Source organism: Anomaloglossus baeobatrachus, chromosome 1 (genome assembly GCF_048569485.1).
Source record: "Anomaloglossus baeobatrachus isolate aAnoBae1 chromosome 1, aAnoBae1.hap1, whole genome shotgun sequence".
NCBI classification, from domain to species: Eukaryota; Metazoa; Chordata; class Amphibia; order Anura; family Aromobatidae; genus Anomaloglossus; species Anomaloglossus baeobatrachus.
Genome location: NC_134353.1, coordinates 49,404,858 through 49,420,844, shown reverse-complemented (window position 1 = coordinate 49,420,844; position 15,987 = coordinate 49,404,858). Strand labels below are relative to the sequence as shown.

The 15,987-nt window shown below is 50.2% G+C and overlaps 1 protein-coding gene across 1 annotated transcript in view; it reads left to right on the top strand.

Moving 5' to 3' along the window:
- The first annotated feature begins 4,373 nt into the window (after positions 1-4,373).
- LOC142276929 (nicotinamide N-methyltransferase-like) overlaps positions 4,374-15,987 on the top strand; it is a 44,230-nt gene continuing 32,616 nt past the window's right edge. Inside the window, exons 1-2 of the mRNA XM_075332613.1 lie at positions 4,374-4,447; positions 14,708-14,880. Of these exons, the coding sequence (XP_075188728.1) occupies positions 14,721-14,880 (160 nt within the window). The 5' untranslated portion in view covers positions 4,374-4,447; positions 14,708-14,720. The remainder of the gene's footprint in view (positions 4,448-14,707; positions 14,881-15,987) is intronic.

Below are 15,987 nucleotides of genomic sequence, written 5' to 3'. Positions count from 1 at the left end.
CCACCGTCCCTCCTCTCCTCCGCAGCCATGCAGGTATCCGGGTGGCACCTGCCCACACCGGTCCCCCTGCTGGCTGCCTGCGCCCGGCCCCCCCAACGTCCCCGGGGGGTACTGCTGGCCTCCATCACAAGCCGGGCCCGCTCCTGGTCAGAAGCAGCCGCCGGGACGTGCCCCGCCGCCGGGGGCCCGGCGTCCAGAGCAGGCCCCAGGCTGGACACGCCCCCTCTCCGTGCCTCCAGTTCATGCTGGGCACGGCCCGGTCCCCGGGCTGCCGCCGGCCTGTTCACTCGAGCCCGCGGCCTGGGACCGGAAGTAGGCCCCAGGCCGGGCCCGCCTCCATCCAGGCCACCGCTGGCCTCATTCCATCGCTGGGCTCGCTCCCGGCCGGGAGACGCCGCTGGGCTCTGCACTCCAGCCCGAGGCCTGAGACAGGAAGAAGGCCCCAGGCTGGCCACGCCCCCTTCTCGGCCGTCGCGGCCGCGTCGGAGATTCCTCCCGGCGGCCGGGGCAGACGCTGGAAGCTGCTGCCGCCCGCCCCGCCGCGGAGGGTCCCGAGGGGGGCTCTCACTGGGCCTCCTCGCCCCCCCTGCGCCCGGAGAGTACCTGAGCGGGGGCCTCGAACGCCGCCCGCGTCTAGAGGGGGAGCGAGGGGCAGGTGCCGACGGGGACACACAGGCAGCCCTGACGTGGGATTGCACTGCCTGGGCCCCGTGCACCGCCATCGCCGCTCTAATCAGCCGATCCAGCTCCTGGAGGTCCGCCATGCTGGTCCTTGTGGTCCTGGTCCTGGGTCTCTCAATCTGACGCTGTCCGGAGTCCAAAAGGGGAGGTAAGACCCTCCCTCATCGCTTTTATACTCCCCCCCCCCTCCCCTACAGGGATCCTCTCTCCACCAATCCCCTATACCTTCCCATAATGCCCCTCATTATAACTTTATTAACCCCTCACTCCCTCCCTTCCCTCTGGTCATGTCACCCCTCCCCCCTATGGGGTCCATGGCTTTCTCATCAATTTCTTGATTTGAACCCTCCTAACTACTTTATACTGAATAACTAAAGCATTAAATTGGTTTTGTAACCTCATAGAGCTTTGAGCTTCATAGGCAGGTGTATCCAATCATGAGAAAAGGTATTTAAGGTGGCCACTTGCAAGTTGTTCTCCTATTTGAATCTCCTATGAAGAGTGGCATCATGGGCTCCTCAAAACAACTCTCAAATGATCTGAAAATCAAGATTACTCAACATATCTGTTCAGGGGAAGGATACAAAAAAATTGTCTCAGAGATTTAAACTGTCAGTTTCCACTGTGAGGAACATAGTAAGGAAATGGAAGAACACAGGTACAGTTCTTGTTAAGCCCAGAAGTGGCAGGCCAAGAAAATATCAGAAAGGCAGAGAAGAAGAATGGTGAGAACAGTCAAGGGCAATCCACAGACCACCTCCAAAAATCTGCAGCATCATCTTGCTGCAGATGGTGTCAATGTGCATCGGTCAACAATACAGCGCATGTTGCACAAGGAGAAGCTGTATCGGAGAGTGATGAGAAAGAAGCCGTTTCTGCAAGCACGCCACAAACAGAGTCACTTGAGGTATGCAAAAGCACATTTGGACAAGCCAGCTACATTTTGGAAGAAGATCCTGTGGACTGATGAAACAAAGATTGAGTTGTTTGGTCATACAAAAAGGCGTTATGCATGGAGGCAAAAAAACACGGCATTCCAAGAAAAGCACTTGCTACCCACAGTAAAATTTGGTGGAGGTTCCATCATGCTTTGGGGCAGTGTGGCTAATGCCGGCACCGGGAATCTTGTTAACGTTGAGGGTCGCATGGATTCAACTCAGTATGAGCAGATTCTTGACAATAATGTGCAAGAATCAGTGACGAAGTTGAAGTTACACAGGGGATGGATATTTCAGCAAGACAATGATCCAAAACACCGCTCCAAATCTACTCAGGCATTCATGCAGAGGAAAATTACAATGTTCTGGAATGGCCATCCCAGTCCCCAGACCTGAATATCATTGAAAATCTGTGGGATGATTTGAAGCGGCTGTCCATGCTCAGCGACCATCAAACTTAACTGAACTGGAATTGTTTTGTAAACAGGAATGGTCAAATATACCTTCATCCAGGATCCAGGAACTCATTAAAAGCTACAGGAAGCGACTAGAGGCTGTTATTTTTGCAAAAGGAGGATCTACAAAATATTAATGTCACTTTTATGTTGAGGTGCCCATACTTTTGCACCGGTCAAATTTTGTTTAAATGCGGATTGCACATTTTCTGTTAGTACAATAATCCTCATTTCAATCCAGAAATATTACTCAGTCCATCAGTTATTAGATATATGAAACTGATATAGCTGTTGCAAAAACCCAAAATGTTATAAAGAAAAAAGGTTAACATTAAAAGGGGTGCCCAAACTTTTTCATATGACTGTATATAAGACATGATGATGCGATGTGGTGTGCCAATCATAGTAATGCCAGTAGCCAAGATGGCTATGGCATAACCGTGTAGGGGAGGCATGCCTCACATTTTGATTAGCTGAGTAAAGGACGTGAGACTTGAGGGGCTGGGACTTAAGCAGGCACTTGAGCACCCAGATGCTCGATTGAGTATCGAGCAGTAGTGAGTGTGCTCGCACATCCCTAGAGTTCATACCTCATCACTCAAAACGAAGAAGTCTGATTTGACTAGGTAAGAGATCTTTGACCTGAGGGAAAGAGATAATGTTTTTCCTTATGGAATGAGCCAAGCCAGTGTAAGGGGACTTATAGGCCATGCAATGCTCTTCTAAAAATTGAAATATGTTAAAAGCTTATTCAGAAAGAAAGATGACCTGAACTATAGTGCCACCTACTGATAGTAGTAATCCTAAACATCAATATCAACTCCTTAACTAACTGTTTCACATGAATTTGGAAAATAGGCAAAACCAGACACTCCATTTGCAGACACGGTTTTTGGGATGTTTGCCCCTAATCAGTGTCAAGCCGGAGATATGATTTTGCTTGGAGAGAGGCCTCTACCATTGTATCTAAAAGAAAAAAAAATTCTATTTATGAACAGTGTTAAATGGAACCGGTCACCAAATGTTTATAATACTCACCTAACGGTTGGTGCGTAGCAGACTGATCGGATAGACATCTCCATTCTCCAGGTCGGCGCCTCCTCTTTTGGCCATCTTTGTCCTCCTTCGTCTGAAGCTAGTGTGGATGACGCATTCTACATCATCTACACTAGCTGACATTGAGGTCATGTGCAGGTGCACTCTAATCTGAGTAATCTGCACCGCACCGACCATTAGGTGAGTATTATAAACATCCAGTGACAGGTTCCCTTTAAACCAGTGTAAGGAGTCTTAAGGCTACTTTACACACTGCGATATCGGTCCCGATATCGCTAGTGTGGGTATCCGCCCCCATCTGTTGCGTGACACGGGCAAATCGCTGCCCGTGGCGCACAACATCGCCCAGAGCCGTCACACATACTTACCTGTCCGGCAACGTCGCTGTGACCGGCGAACCGCCTCCTTTCTAAGGGGGCGGTCCGTGCGGCGTCACAGCGACGTCACTGAAGCGTCACTGAACCGCCGCCTAATAGCAGCGGAGGGGCGGAGATGAGCGGGACGTAACATCACGCCCACCTCCTTCCTTCTCCATAGCAGCCGGGAGGCAGGTAAGGAGAGCTTCCTCGTTCCTGTGGTGTCACACGCAGCGATGTGTGCTGCCGCAGGAACGAGGAACAACTTCATTACTGCTGCAGTAACGATTTTTAAGAATGGACCCCCATGTCGCCGATTAGTGATTTTGCACGTTTTTGCAACGATGCAAAATCGCTTATCGGTGTCACACGCAACGGCATCGCTAATGTGGCCGGATGTGCGTCACAAATTCCGTGACCTCAACGACTCCGCATTAGCGATGTCGCAGCGTGTAAAGCTCCCTTTATAGGCTGCTTCCAATAAGTGGAACTATAGGGGCCTTTGTCAATTCACCATCCTTTTTTCCTCCTTATGTTTTAAGAGCCATCATTTTTTTTTTATATTGTTGTCGATAAACATATTACATGACCTAAAATGCACTTGAAAATAGTTTGCTATTTCTCACCTGCAGTCATTCTTATTTTATTTGAAGCTATTAATAAAAGCTGTTTCGATCTAATCTTCTTCGATATGACCTGACTCGTTCCAGCATTTTCAGTAAGGATATGATGGATTGTCGGGCAGGCGGGGTCCTGTCTTCTGCATGCCATTCTGCTCTGCTATCTCAATAACTTGCATCATTCACGCCCCTTCTTTGCTCACCAAATGACATAACATTGCCTTCAGCATCTCCCTATTGTATATAAAATCCATTAGTTTTCTGGAGATCAGTTGCCGTTCTGTTTGTTTCTTCCACAAGATCTATCAGCAGACGTCTACTGAGATCGGACAACCACTCCGGTAATGACATCTAAGTACTAAAGGGAATCTGTCAGCAGGATTTCATATATTAAAGTATTTAAATGCACATGTAGTTCTTTTCATGACAAGTCCAGCAATTCTTTTACATGGCCAGTCCACTCCTCCATTACTGAGATATTAGCAATTGATTTGATATGCAAATGAGACTGTAGATTTGAAGCCTACGTCACTCCAGATCTATTCCCCTCCCAGTGTAAATCCTTCATCAAAGCTCTGTTTTTTTCAGTAAGAAACAAACAAATGGGCCCTGTATTGCTGGACTTGTCTCTGAAAGAGCTACATATAAATAGTTTGGGGTGTGATCTCCTGCTGACAGTTTCCCATTAATGATTTTATATGTATTTGTGTATTAATGACTTTGTATATTATTTTGTGTATGATTTGCTGACTTCTGATTCTGCTTCTTCAAACTCATAGCATTCTCTATCTTAAGGTGGTGTCACACACAGCGATGACGGCAAGGATATCGCTGCTAAGTCGCCATTTTCTGTGACGTAGCAACGACCTCAACAGCGACGTCGCTGTGTGTAACACATAACAACGATCAGACCCCTGCTGCGAAATCGCTGCTCGCTCCTGAATATTCCAGGTCATTTTTTGTTCGCTGCGTTCCCGCTGCGCCATGATGATAAGCTCAGCATCCTTGTGTTTGACACCGCAGCTGTGGAGCCCTGGCCTAGCCAGGTCGTCACAGATAACATACAAACACCCCCCACCCCCATTAGACAGGGACACCAGCCAAACAAAAATCCTTGTTGCCTCCCTCCAGGGTCTGATGTCCACACTAGGTGGGGCGGGGCTAAGCGGTTGGCTCCACCCACTGAGGAGTTCACAGTCCTGGAGGCGGGAAAAGTGAGGGTTGAGTTGGAGAGTTCGAAGTGAGAGGAGCAAACACTTGGGTGTCTGGATTTGTGGCCCAGGCACTGACAGCAAGGTTGGCAGACGGTGGTGGCCGTCTGCAGGAGTGGTGGAGCAACGCGGAACCGTAGGACCAGGGACGGGCGACGGCCCGCCGGTACCGAGCGGGGAGCGAAGTGAAGCCAGCACACACAGGCAGGGCCATCGGACCCCGACCAGGCTTGGAGCCGCCGTCAATAGTCAGATCCGAATGTGACTGGAACCCCAGGGGTTTCACAACAGCAAAAGTCTCGATTGAAGGCAACAGCCCACACCGTGAGGGTATACAGCTACCGCCTAAGGCTAGAGACCCAAGGGCCAGCGCCTGCGGACAAACGGGCTCCTCCGGTACCCATACACCGGGGAGCGGACTATCGTTGGGAATCCATAGTAGTCAGCAGAAGAATATCAAGGTGCAGGGAAAGACAGCCACCATCACCTGTCCGGGGAGAGACACTGCAGCCGGCTGCGGGACCCGTCCATCCAGCCGTTTGGTTTACCGAGGACTTTGTACCTTTCTTGCTGAGTGAGTACACCCGTGCCATCCGGCACCGCGCCGCGCTGCCCCTGCAACCCTGCACCTCACCGACCCTGCCTCCCCGTCACATCAGAAAGACGCTGCTGCCCCGTGCAGAAATCACTCAGTGAGAGTGTCCACAGGCTGCCGGCTACCATAGCAACGCTGCTCCGATCACGTGATTCCCGGTGCCGCTATTCACCGGCTGTGAGAGCCAGTCCTTGCATGTGAGCTGACTCTGTAAGAGCGCCCCATGCAGGAATGGGGAGTCGTCCGTGTGCCAGAGCATGTCGCCGGCACACGGAGATACACAAACGATCACCGCGTACTGGAGAGATACACTGACAGGACCTAGGACAGGACATGACGTCTAGCCATGTGATTAGTCTGTAGCCAATGAGATAATAGACACGTGACTGGTCACATGGCTATTTTGACGTCACGATAGGTCCTATCATCACTGCTGGTTACCGGGAGGACGCAGCGATTAGCGATGGAAAAGCTGCGGGACACAAAGTGCAGGACGCATCGCGGGCACTGGTAAGTGTTATGGCAATGTTTATTAACTGTATGTGTACATTTATAATGTGTTTTTATGTGTTTGTGATTGCCTCCTATTGTTTTCAATGGGGTTCGAGAGGTTCGTCGAACGGCTCGTCGAACGGGGCACCGTTTGACGAAACGAACCGAACTCGAACTCTAGGGGGGTGGCTCATCTCTAGTTAGGAGCATTAATTATGAACTTAAGTCCTGTAGCATGTCCAATTCTATTCTAGTGAATAATATACTTGTAGCACCCAGGGATATGGGGTACTCGGTTCCGGGCAGTGTACGTCTTGGGAATGTCAGTTCCATTCCCTGAGCCCTTTTTGTAATGGGGATATTTACAGGGTATTGCTGAATAAAGTTTATACGTGACGCCACTTGCGGTATTACGGCTAAGTGTACAGAGCCACTGCTGCAGAATGTCTCTACTGGGGTTGGTAGTATTGGCAGCTAGTATGGTAGTCCCTCCGCAAGTAGGATTTGGCCTCAGAAGGTGTATGGTGCAGTGGGCGTCGGAAGAAGGTAATCCACACAGGTATTCAGTGCAACTGGTTTACTCACTTTCTTGAGATGGTAACTGGTGGCCCGAGGCCGGCTGGTTTTGCCTCCAGGTTCCCTTCGTCCCAGTGACAGTCTGGTTGCTCTGGTACCTTCTTCCCCTGCACCTGTCTCTGGTAAGTGGGTCCCCGTGGTATAGAACACTGAGGGTCCCGGTTCTGTGGTTTGTCCACTTCTGTCCGCCTGACAGTAGCGTGAACCATGTGGGGTTGGAGTGTCTGGTCCTGTTCTCGGTTCTCCCTTTGCTTGTGAGTCTTCGGTTTCTTTAGGGTTAGCAAGGTCTTTGATGGCCCTCTTTGCTGTGCGTGTCTTAAGAGGTCGGCTTGAAGCTCTTTCCTGTCCTAGGGTCCTGTACCCGTCGGTGCGTATGTGACACCTTGGCAAAACCAGGTAGTCACACATAGGCCCGCGCATTACACCATCCCTCACAGGGTTACATTCAGCCGACCTGAAACCCTAGTCACCCCCCCTTAGGGCAAGACAGGCACACCAGTAGGCGGGACCTGGCGGTTAGGGAATGCCCACCTAGGGGTCTAGACAGCCCGGGGTGGGAAAAACAGTAGTTGTAGCAGAGAGTTCAAGTTGAGACTAGTGGAGGCTGGGGCTAGGTGTAGCTGGAGCGGAGGAGAAGCTCAAGTTGAACGGTACCAGGGTTGGAGCCCTGGTACCTTAGCTAGGTGGCAGACAGTGGTCTCTGTTGGCAGGTGACGGGAAGACAGAGCTGGAGATCCGAGGGGGACCGGGACAGGGTTGGAGCTCGCCGGTACCGACACCGGAGACCCGGAAACCGTGCACAGAGGGGGTACTCGGACCCTGAAGCCAGGACCGGAACCAACGGCCTCGCTAATCAACCGATTGAGGGCAGGATTGTAGGTACTGTCTCAACCAAAGTCCCAAAAGCAGACAACTACCCACAGAGAGGGATAGGGTAACCGCGAGGGCCCATAGATCCCACGGGTCAGCGTCAGCGGGCACGGCTCCTCAGGTACACAAAAGGCCAGGAGCGGACTCACGTGTTCCATACCGGGAAGTCTAAACCAATGACAGAAGTAGTGCAGAGGAAAAGATGGTAATCACCAGCCCGGGTGGGGGACCAGAGTACAACTGGCCATGGCGGCCGGCCACCAGCACCTTGGTTTACCAAAGGACTTGTGTAATTCGTTTAATTGAGAGTAACCAAACATCCCCTGGTACGTCCGGGCGCGCAATCCTTTGTCATCGCTATACACTGCACAGAGACACTGGGCCCCGGGGAAACCCACCCACGGAGGGGTTAACATCCAGCTGCCACTACATCTCCCCCGGGTGTCCTCACAACAGCAGTGGTGGTGTCCCACTTCACCAAACACCGTGGGTGGCATCACGAACTGAGTACGGCCAAACCCGTACAACTACGCTCCCCCTTTTTCATTTGGCGTGTTCGCGTGACCCCCGGGTCCAGAGGATCCCTCGAGCCACACAGCGGGTCCGGATCCGAGGAGCCCAGCTGCTACAGGTGTGGGGGCAGTACACGTAGTTCCGGGAGTACTCCACTGTACTCTACCATCAACCACTTCCCCTGGGTACCAGGTCACCATTAACCTTAGTAAGGGTGTCACTTCGCTTTCACCTTCACACTCCTGCTGTCGGACACTTTCAACAGTCACCGCAGTTCTGACTACTGTTTTCCCAACTACGCTCCACAGTCTGCAGCTCCCACCTGGTCAACTAGTGGACTGGAGTGGCTCTATCTCTCGGCGGCAATCCATGGGTCCCACGCTAGCTAAGTACCATTGTATGGGGGATTGTTGGGGAAAACTGGGATTACCTGGGTTTTTGTTGGTACCAGCACTGAGGTTCTGGGTCCCTAAGGGGGTAGACCCTGCATCCTTGTCGGGATGCAGAACCTTGTAGCTCCCTGATGGTTTCAGGGGCGCTACACACTTACTGTCAGGATTCAGTTATGCTCGCCAATTCCACCGATCTTTACATAACCATTCATATGCAAATTTCATAATTATGTGCCAACTAGCTTCTCTTCCTGCTTTACTCAATGAAGCAGGGGCTATAGTTTTACATAAAACATTGAGAATATTAGGAAGAACAGTTCATCAGTAGAGTTGAGTGAGTATCGAAATATTCATGTTCGCGATACTCGTAATGAGTAAAGTATACTACTCGCATATTCATTCCGAATAGCAAGTACAATGCAAGTCAATGGGACACGCAAGCAATTTTCTGCTGGAATCCAGCAGAAAATTACTCTCTTTCCCAATCAGCGGAAAATACTCACATTTCCAATTGACCTGCATTGTACTTGCTATTCGGAATGAATATGTGAGTAGTACACAGTACTCGTTACGAGTATCGCGAACACAAATATACTCGCTCAACTCTACTCGTCAGCATGTGACTGTATGTCACACAGAGTTTTGCACAAAGTTCACAGAATGTAATGGGGAGGGGGGCTCTATTCACATTGCAGATTTTGACACTGTCTGATGGTTCCTCTGTTGTCTGGAATCAACACAGGCAGACTCAGGCTTCGACCTGCTTTGTGCTGATTCATAGGCAAGCTAGTTGGCATTAGTATCTGCTAGTCTGCTTGTTAGGTTCCTTTGATCACATGTGCTTAGGAGGCCAATCACATCTGCTCCCCTTCTATTTAAGCTGGATGAAATCTTCTACACATGTCAGCTATAGTTTCTATGTTGGTCTGTGAGGTATGGTGTCTCAGATTCTCTGGTGAAAATTGTGCTGTTTGCTTGCTGCGGTTGTGTAATTTACCCCTGTTGTTTTGTAGCTTCTTTCCTTCTCTTGTGTTTCCTCCTGAATTTCATATTGTCTTTACCGATGTGTGTTCGGTGTGTGATAGAGTTTTGTTTTCCCCTTGTCTGTCTATATCTGTGACTTTCATTACACTCCTGCCAAGTGTCGGACTGGCTACCAGAGGAATCTCCAGTAATGACAGGCCTGGATTCAGGTACTTGCATTGCACTCCGGAGCTCTCACCTGAGCTACGGAGTGCAGCCAAGACTGTACACGAGCGCCGAGTGCTTGATTCCCCGGCGCTTGCGGCTCAGTTCATGACAACTGCAGACAGGCCGGGTTGAACTCCGCAGTTCAGGTGAGAGCACCGGAGATCACCCAGGCCTGTCTGCAGCTGACATAAACTGAACCGCATGTGTCGGGGAATCAATAACTCGGCGCTTGCGGTACAGTTTAGGCTGCACGCCGGAGCTCAGGTGAGAGCTCCGAAGTGCAATGCAGGTACCTGAATCCAGGCCTGGCATTACTGGAGTTTCCTCCGGTAGCCAGTCCGACGCTGCTCCTGTCCCATCCCCTCCTGGGAGGAGGGGGAGAGGGAAATGGATAAGAACTGGTTAGGAGCAGGGCTGAGAAGAAAACTCAGGCATCCTCACCATTAGGGGTATCACTAAGAATAAAGATAGTATAGGGCCTCTTAGCTTGAGGGACAGCTTAGGGGCCCAAGTTCCCCACTATCCCTGAGTCATCATGACACTAAGTGCACAAATAGCATAGGAGCTGTCATCATATGATGATAACTCAAACTATTTAAGCCGTGTATAAGAGGGTTCGTAAAGCTGATTTTTTGCCATGGATACAGAAAAACCTATATTCTGCAAATAAGGGCAGAGATACATGGAAAACAAGTGGGGGAGGGGTTGCATGTAAATGTTTGGTCACACCAAGGGTGCACCAAGTGCTTGTATTGATATACATTAGTGATGGTCGAGCACGCTCACCACTGCGATTCTCGATTGAGTATCCCTGGTGCTCGAGTACCATGTTCGAGTCCCTGCCCTGCATGTTTGCAGCTGTTTTTCATCCATTAATCATACGGGGACTACCTGCCTGCCAATCATGGTAATGCCATAGCCATGCTGTACTGCCCCGCGGGCTCGGCTGCGACCGCCGAGCTGCTCGGATCCATGCTCGTACGTGGGTGGTGGCTCGAGCTCCTCACAGACCTGGGGGTCACGTCGCTCTGCAAGGGGGTTGGCGCTACATGCAGGGACTTGACAGGGAGTTCCACGGCCGAGGCCACGGTGGTTTGGTTTGGGATGTAAGTTCGTGACACCACCCACGGGTTCTGGTGAATAGATGGACACCACCGCTGCCGTTAACTAGGCCTCCCGGGGACAGTGTTGCGCAGCTCAGTGATGACCCCTCTGTGGGTAGGGGAGTGATGGTCCCGGGGGCCCGAGGGAGGTGCGGAGGCGTGGGAGCGGATGCGGGCGTATGCTGGTGTGGTGTGCAGCGGTGCGCGGCCCGAAGGCACTGGTATACTCACTATGACACTATACACTGGAGTCTCTGGTAAACCAAACGGGATGATGAACGGGACCCGCAGCTGGCTGAAGCTTCTCCCTGAATGGGTTGGTGGTTTCCGCCTTTCTCCTGCACCTGTTATATGAATGTTTGATTCCTATGCCTAAGCAACGGTAGTCCGCTCCCTGGCTTACTGGGTGTTGGAAGAGCCCTGTTTTCCCGCAGACGCTGGCCCTTTGGGTCTCTATGCCTTGGCAGTGGCTTTACCCTGTATGGTTGGGCTGTTGTTGTCTAACGGGTCTTGTGTGGGAAAGGTCCTTAAGTCCAGTCCTCAATCAGTTGATTTGACTCGGCCCTGTTGGTTCGGGGCTTTGTACTGGGTCTGAGTACCCCTCCTGGTGCTCCGGTTTCCAATCGGTTCCCCGGTTCGGCACCGGTGGGTCACCGCCCGACCCCGGTCCCTACGGTTCCCCTGGCTGTAATCCCAGCTCCTGCAGGCGGCCACCGCCATCTGCCTCCTTGCCAAAGGTGACTTGGCTCCGACCCAGCCACCTGAGTAGACTTTTGGCAGGCCTGGTCACAGGTCTGCCCTTGAACTCAACCTCCCTCCTTCACTGTCAAGGCTACTCTTCACACTGCTCTAGAACTTCTGTCTTTTCCCCCCTCCAGGCCTGTGAACTCATCGGTGGGCGAAGCCAACCGCCTGGCTCCACCCCCTGGTGTGGACATCAAACCTGGAGGGTAGTGACAAGGGTTTGTTGGTTGGCTGCTGTCACCTACTCGGGGAAGGTGTGTGTGTGTGTGTGACTACCTGGAACGACCTGACTAGTCCAGGGCATCACAATGTTAGCTACTGGCATTTTTGTGATTGGCTGGCCACATCGCATTTTCGGTCTATGTAAGACCTGGTGATGCTCAGCTCGGCCTACTCTACCCCAAAAACAGCGTAATTAGAGCTGATGGAGAAGGGATAGTGTAGTAGACTGATTGTAGCCTTACAGTTCTTGCTGCTTCAATGTAAACAAATTCAAAGAACAAAGGCAAAAATGGGAATGAAAATCAATCAAAAACCTAATGTAATATATGAAAATTCTTTATTACAGTAACAAAAGAAAAGTATTTTTTTTAAAAAGTACTGTGACATACATGTTCGTAATAAGTGAAAATGAGAACAGAAAAAAAAGACAATGGCAAGAAAGAAATACACGATAAAAAGAACAAGTGTTCAAGAAATATACAATAATATATGATCTGGGCAGCACGGTGGCTCAGTGGTTAGCACTGCAGTCTTGCAGCACTGGGGTCCTGGGTTCAAATCCAGTTTGTATGTCCTCTGGTTGCGTGGGTTTCCTTTGGGAACTCCAGTTTTCTTCCCACACTCCACAGACATACTGATAGGGAATTTAGATTGTGATCCCCAATAGGAACAGTGATGCTGATGTATTTAAAGCACTGTGGAATTAATGACACTATATAAGTGAATAAATAGCATATTATTATTATCAATACCATACATTTGAATAAATCACTTGTAAAGTGATGTACCAAAAAAGAACACTTGATGACCCTAAAGTGCATGAAACAACCAAGCTAGTGATATGTGCAACAAATCGCAGCTGCTGTTGGCCCCGGCTGTCGTGGCAGGAAATGCACAGCTCCAGAGTTGCTCCATCTTCTGATAGTAGCAGTGGCCGGGTACTGCACATCACTCTCTATTGATCTGAACAGGAGGTGGAAGTGCAGTACCCGGCTGCATCCACAATCAGATGACAGAGCTGCTATGGAGTGGAGCATTTCTGGCTGCCTGCTACCACCACGAAGACGAAGAGCAACTAATCTATGTGGTACAGGGTGTCGGACTCCGGCTGATTAGACATTGACGACCTATCCTAAAAATAGGCCATCAGTGTTAAATACTGGCTAAATTTGATCTTTAATATAATTTAATATACTTTAATATTTAATATACTCAAGAACAGGGCCCAAGATATCACACAGGGGCTCTAGACATTGCACAAGGGGTCCCAGTCAGTGCACAGGGTTTCCTAGACAGCGCACAGGGGGGCAGAGACAATGCACAGGAGCTCTGTGCACTGAATTTTTCCCCTCTTGTATGTTAACAGGTGCCTCCTGTGTGCTACCTGTGGCCCCGTGCGCTCCCTGGGGCTCCTAATGCTGCTTGGGACCTCTATGTGCTGCCTGGGGCCCTGTGCGCTGTCTCTGCCCCCTGTGTGCTGCCTGGTGCCCCGTGCACTGCCTGGGGTCCTGTGCGCTGCCTGGGGCCCTGTGCACTGCCTGGGGCCCCATGCGCTGTCTCTACCCCATGTGTGCTGCCTGGGGCCCCTGTGCACTGCCTGGGATCTCGTGCACTGCCTGGAGCTCCGTTTGCTGCTTGGGGCCCCTATCTGGGGTCCCGTGCGATGTCTCTGCTCTCATGTGTGCTGTGCTGCCTGGGGCTCTGTGTGCTGCCTGGGACCCCTGTGCGCTGCCTGGTGCCTTGTGTGCTGCCTGGGGCACCTGTACACTGCCTTTTGCCCTGTGCGCTGTCTCTGTCCCCCTATGTGCTGCCTGGGGCCCTGTGTGCTGCCTAGGGTCCCGTGCACTGCTTGAGGCCCCTGTCAATGCCCGGGGCCCCATGCGCTGCTTGGAGCCACGTGCACTGGCTGGGGCCCTGATCTACAGCAGCTGGAGTATACGGAGGGGCATAATGTGGCCTAGGCCACTTTAACCCTGGGTATATTCTGGTTGGGGAGTTAGTCTGGCCTGTTACACTGACTCTTCCCATTGCCCTGGCGCAGTGGCAAACGGGTTAATATTTGTGGGGTTGATGCCAACTCCAGAGGTAGCATGTATGTCGCCAGGAGGTCATCTGAGTTCATTGGATACTCTGATGACCTCATGATGTCACTGCACAAACAATGCTAGATACTCGCCTGTCCCCGGCAATGGTGTCCCTGATGCTGAAGTCTCCAGTGATGCTGCTGCTTCCAGGTCTGTGGTGCAGTGAACATGGAATGAACATAATGAGTGGGGGTCGGAAGCAAGTGACAGCACATGCAAGACTGCAGCGCTGGAGACAGGTCAGTATAGAAAATCATTTTATTTCAAAAGCACATGTTTTCTCCGGTACATGTCACACTGATCTCACATGGATCAAATCAGTGTGAGATTCACGTGACACCCGTGCTGCCGGAGAAAAAATGGACACGTCTCCATATGTACGTGCGGGGCCACACGGTCCATGTGAATAACACCATAAAATAGTATGGGTACGTGTGGCATCCGTGTTAGAAACAGATGTCACAAGTACCTAAAACTCGGACGTCTAAAAGGGGCCTTATAGTGAGTATCAATCTCAGTTCTGCTTCACCTGCACTTCTTCATAAAATCTATAAAACAATCATGGTAAGCTATCATCATGTGTTAATAAAAAAACATTTTTATTCTAGAAAATCTACAAAGATGACTACACTGGATCCCGCCCTGGTCCTGTATTATCCTAAACATGAGATCAATCCCAAGATGTACCTGGAAGAATACTTCTCTCAACATGTTCCATTCTCCACCTTTAAGGACACTACGATTAACATGCAGAGATGTTTCTATAAAGCCTTTAGCTCAGGTATATAAAGTAAACCATACAAATGTATATAATGGAGATGATCAAATTATTTTAAATTTTAATTTGTCAGGTTTGGTAAATTTTTCCTCAAAAATGTGAGCTGTAAGTACTCCAGTATACTGTATATAATATTCTAAGTTCTCCTAAGACTGCATCAAAAACCTTTCAATTTATTTTGCACGAACACAGTTTAGTAATGACAATGTGACCTCATCAGACAAATGGATGGTAACCAATAGTATTCAACAGTCTATTTAATATCCGAGTTACCTGACAAAAATTTTAAAATGGAAAAAAAGGCAAAAATGATCTCTCTTAGTCATTTGTGATCAGACAGAACATTTTGTGTAGAGCACGGACTCAAACTGAAGGTGTCGCTATCAGAGGTAACATCACCCTATTTAGAAAGACTAATTACGATTAATGCCTTGCTTGGCAGTACCCCGGTGCCTCATCTGTGGTATGATTTTTCTTTTACACTATCCCATCCAATGCCTTTACCACTTTTCCTTTTATCATACATTTTGTGAAACAATTTAGTTAATTTTTGACAATCCTTTCAACCCCAATTATGTAACCCTTACTAAATGTAACCCTTAAGCCTGCTTTACACGTTGTAATTTCGCATACAATATCGTATGCGATTTGCAACACCCCCATCGTATGTGCAGCACGTTCAATTTGTTGAACGTGCCGCACATACGATTAACCCCCATCACACATACTTACCTACCATACGACCTCGATGTGGGCGGCGAACGTTCACTTCCTGGAGTGGGAGGGACGTTTGACGTCACATCGACGTCACGCGGCAGCCGTCCAATAGAAGCGGAGGGGCGGAGCTGAGCGGGACGTAAACATCCCGCCCACCTCCTTCCTTCCACATTGTGGGCCGGGAGCCACAGGAAGCAGGTAAGATCTGTTCATCGTTCCCGGGGTGTCACACACTGCGATGTGCGCTACCCCGGGTACGATGAACAATCTGACGTTCAATTCGTCAGGAATGAACGACGTGCATGCGATGAACGGTTTTTCGTTCAATCGCAATTGCACGTCGCTGTCACACGCTACAACATACCTTACGATGCCGGATGTGCGTCACTTACG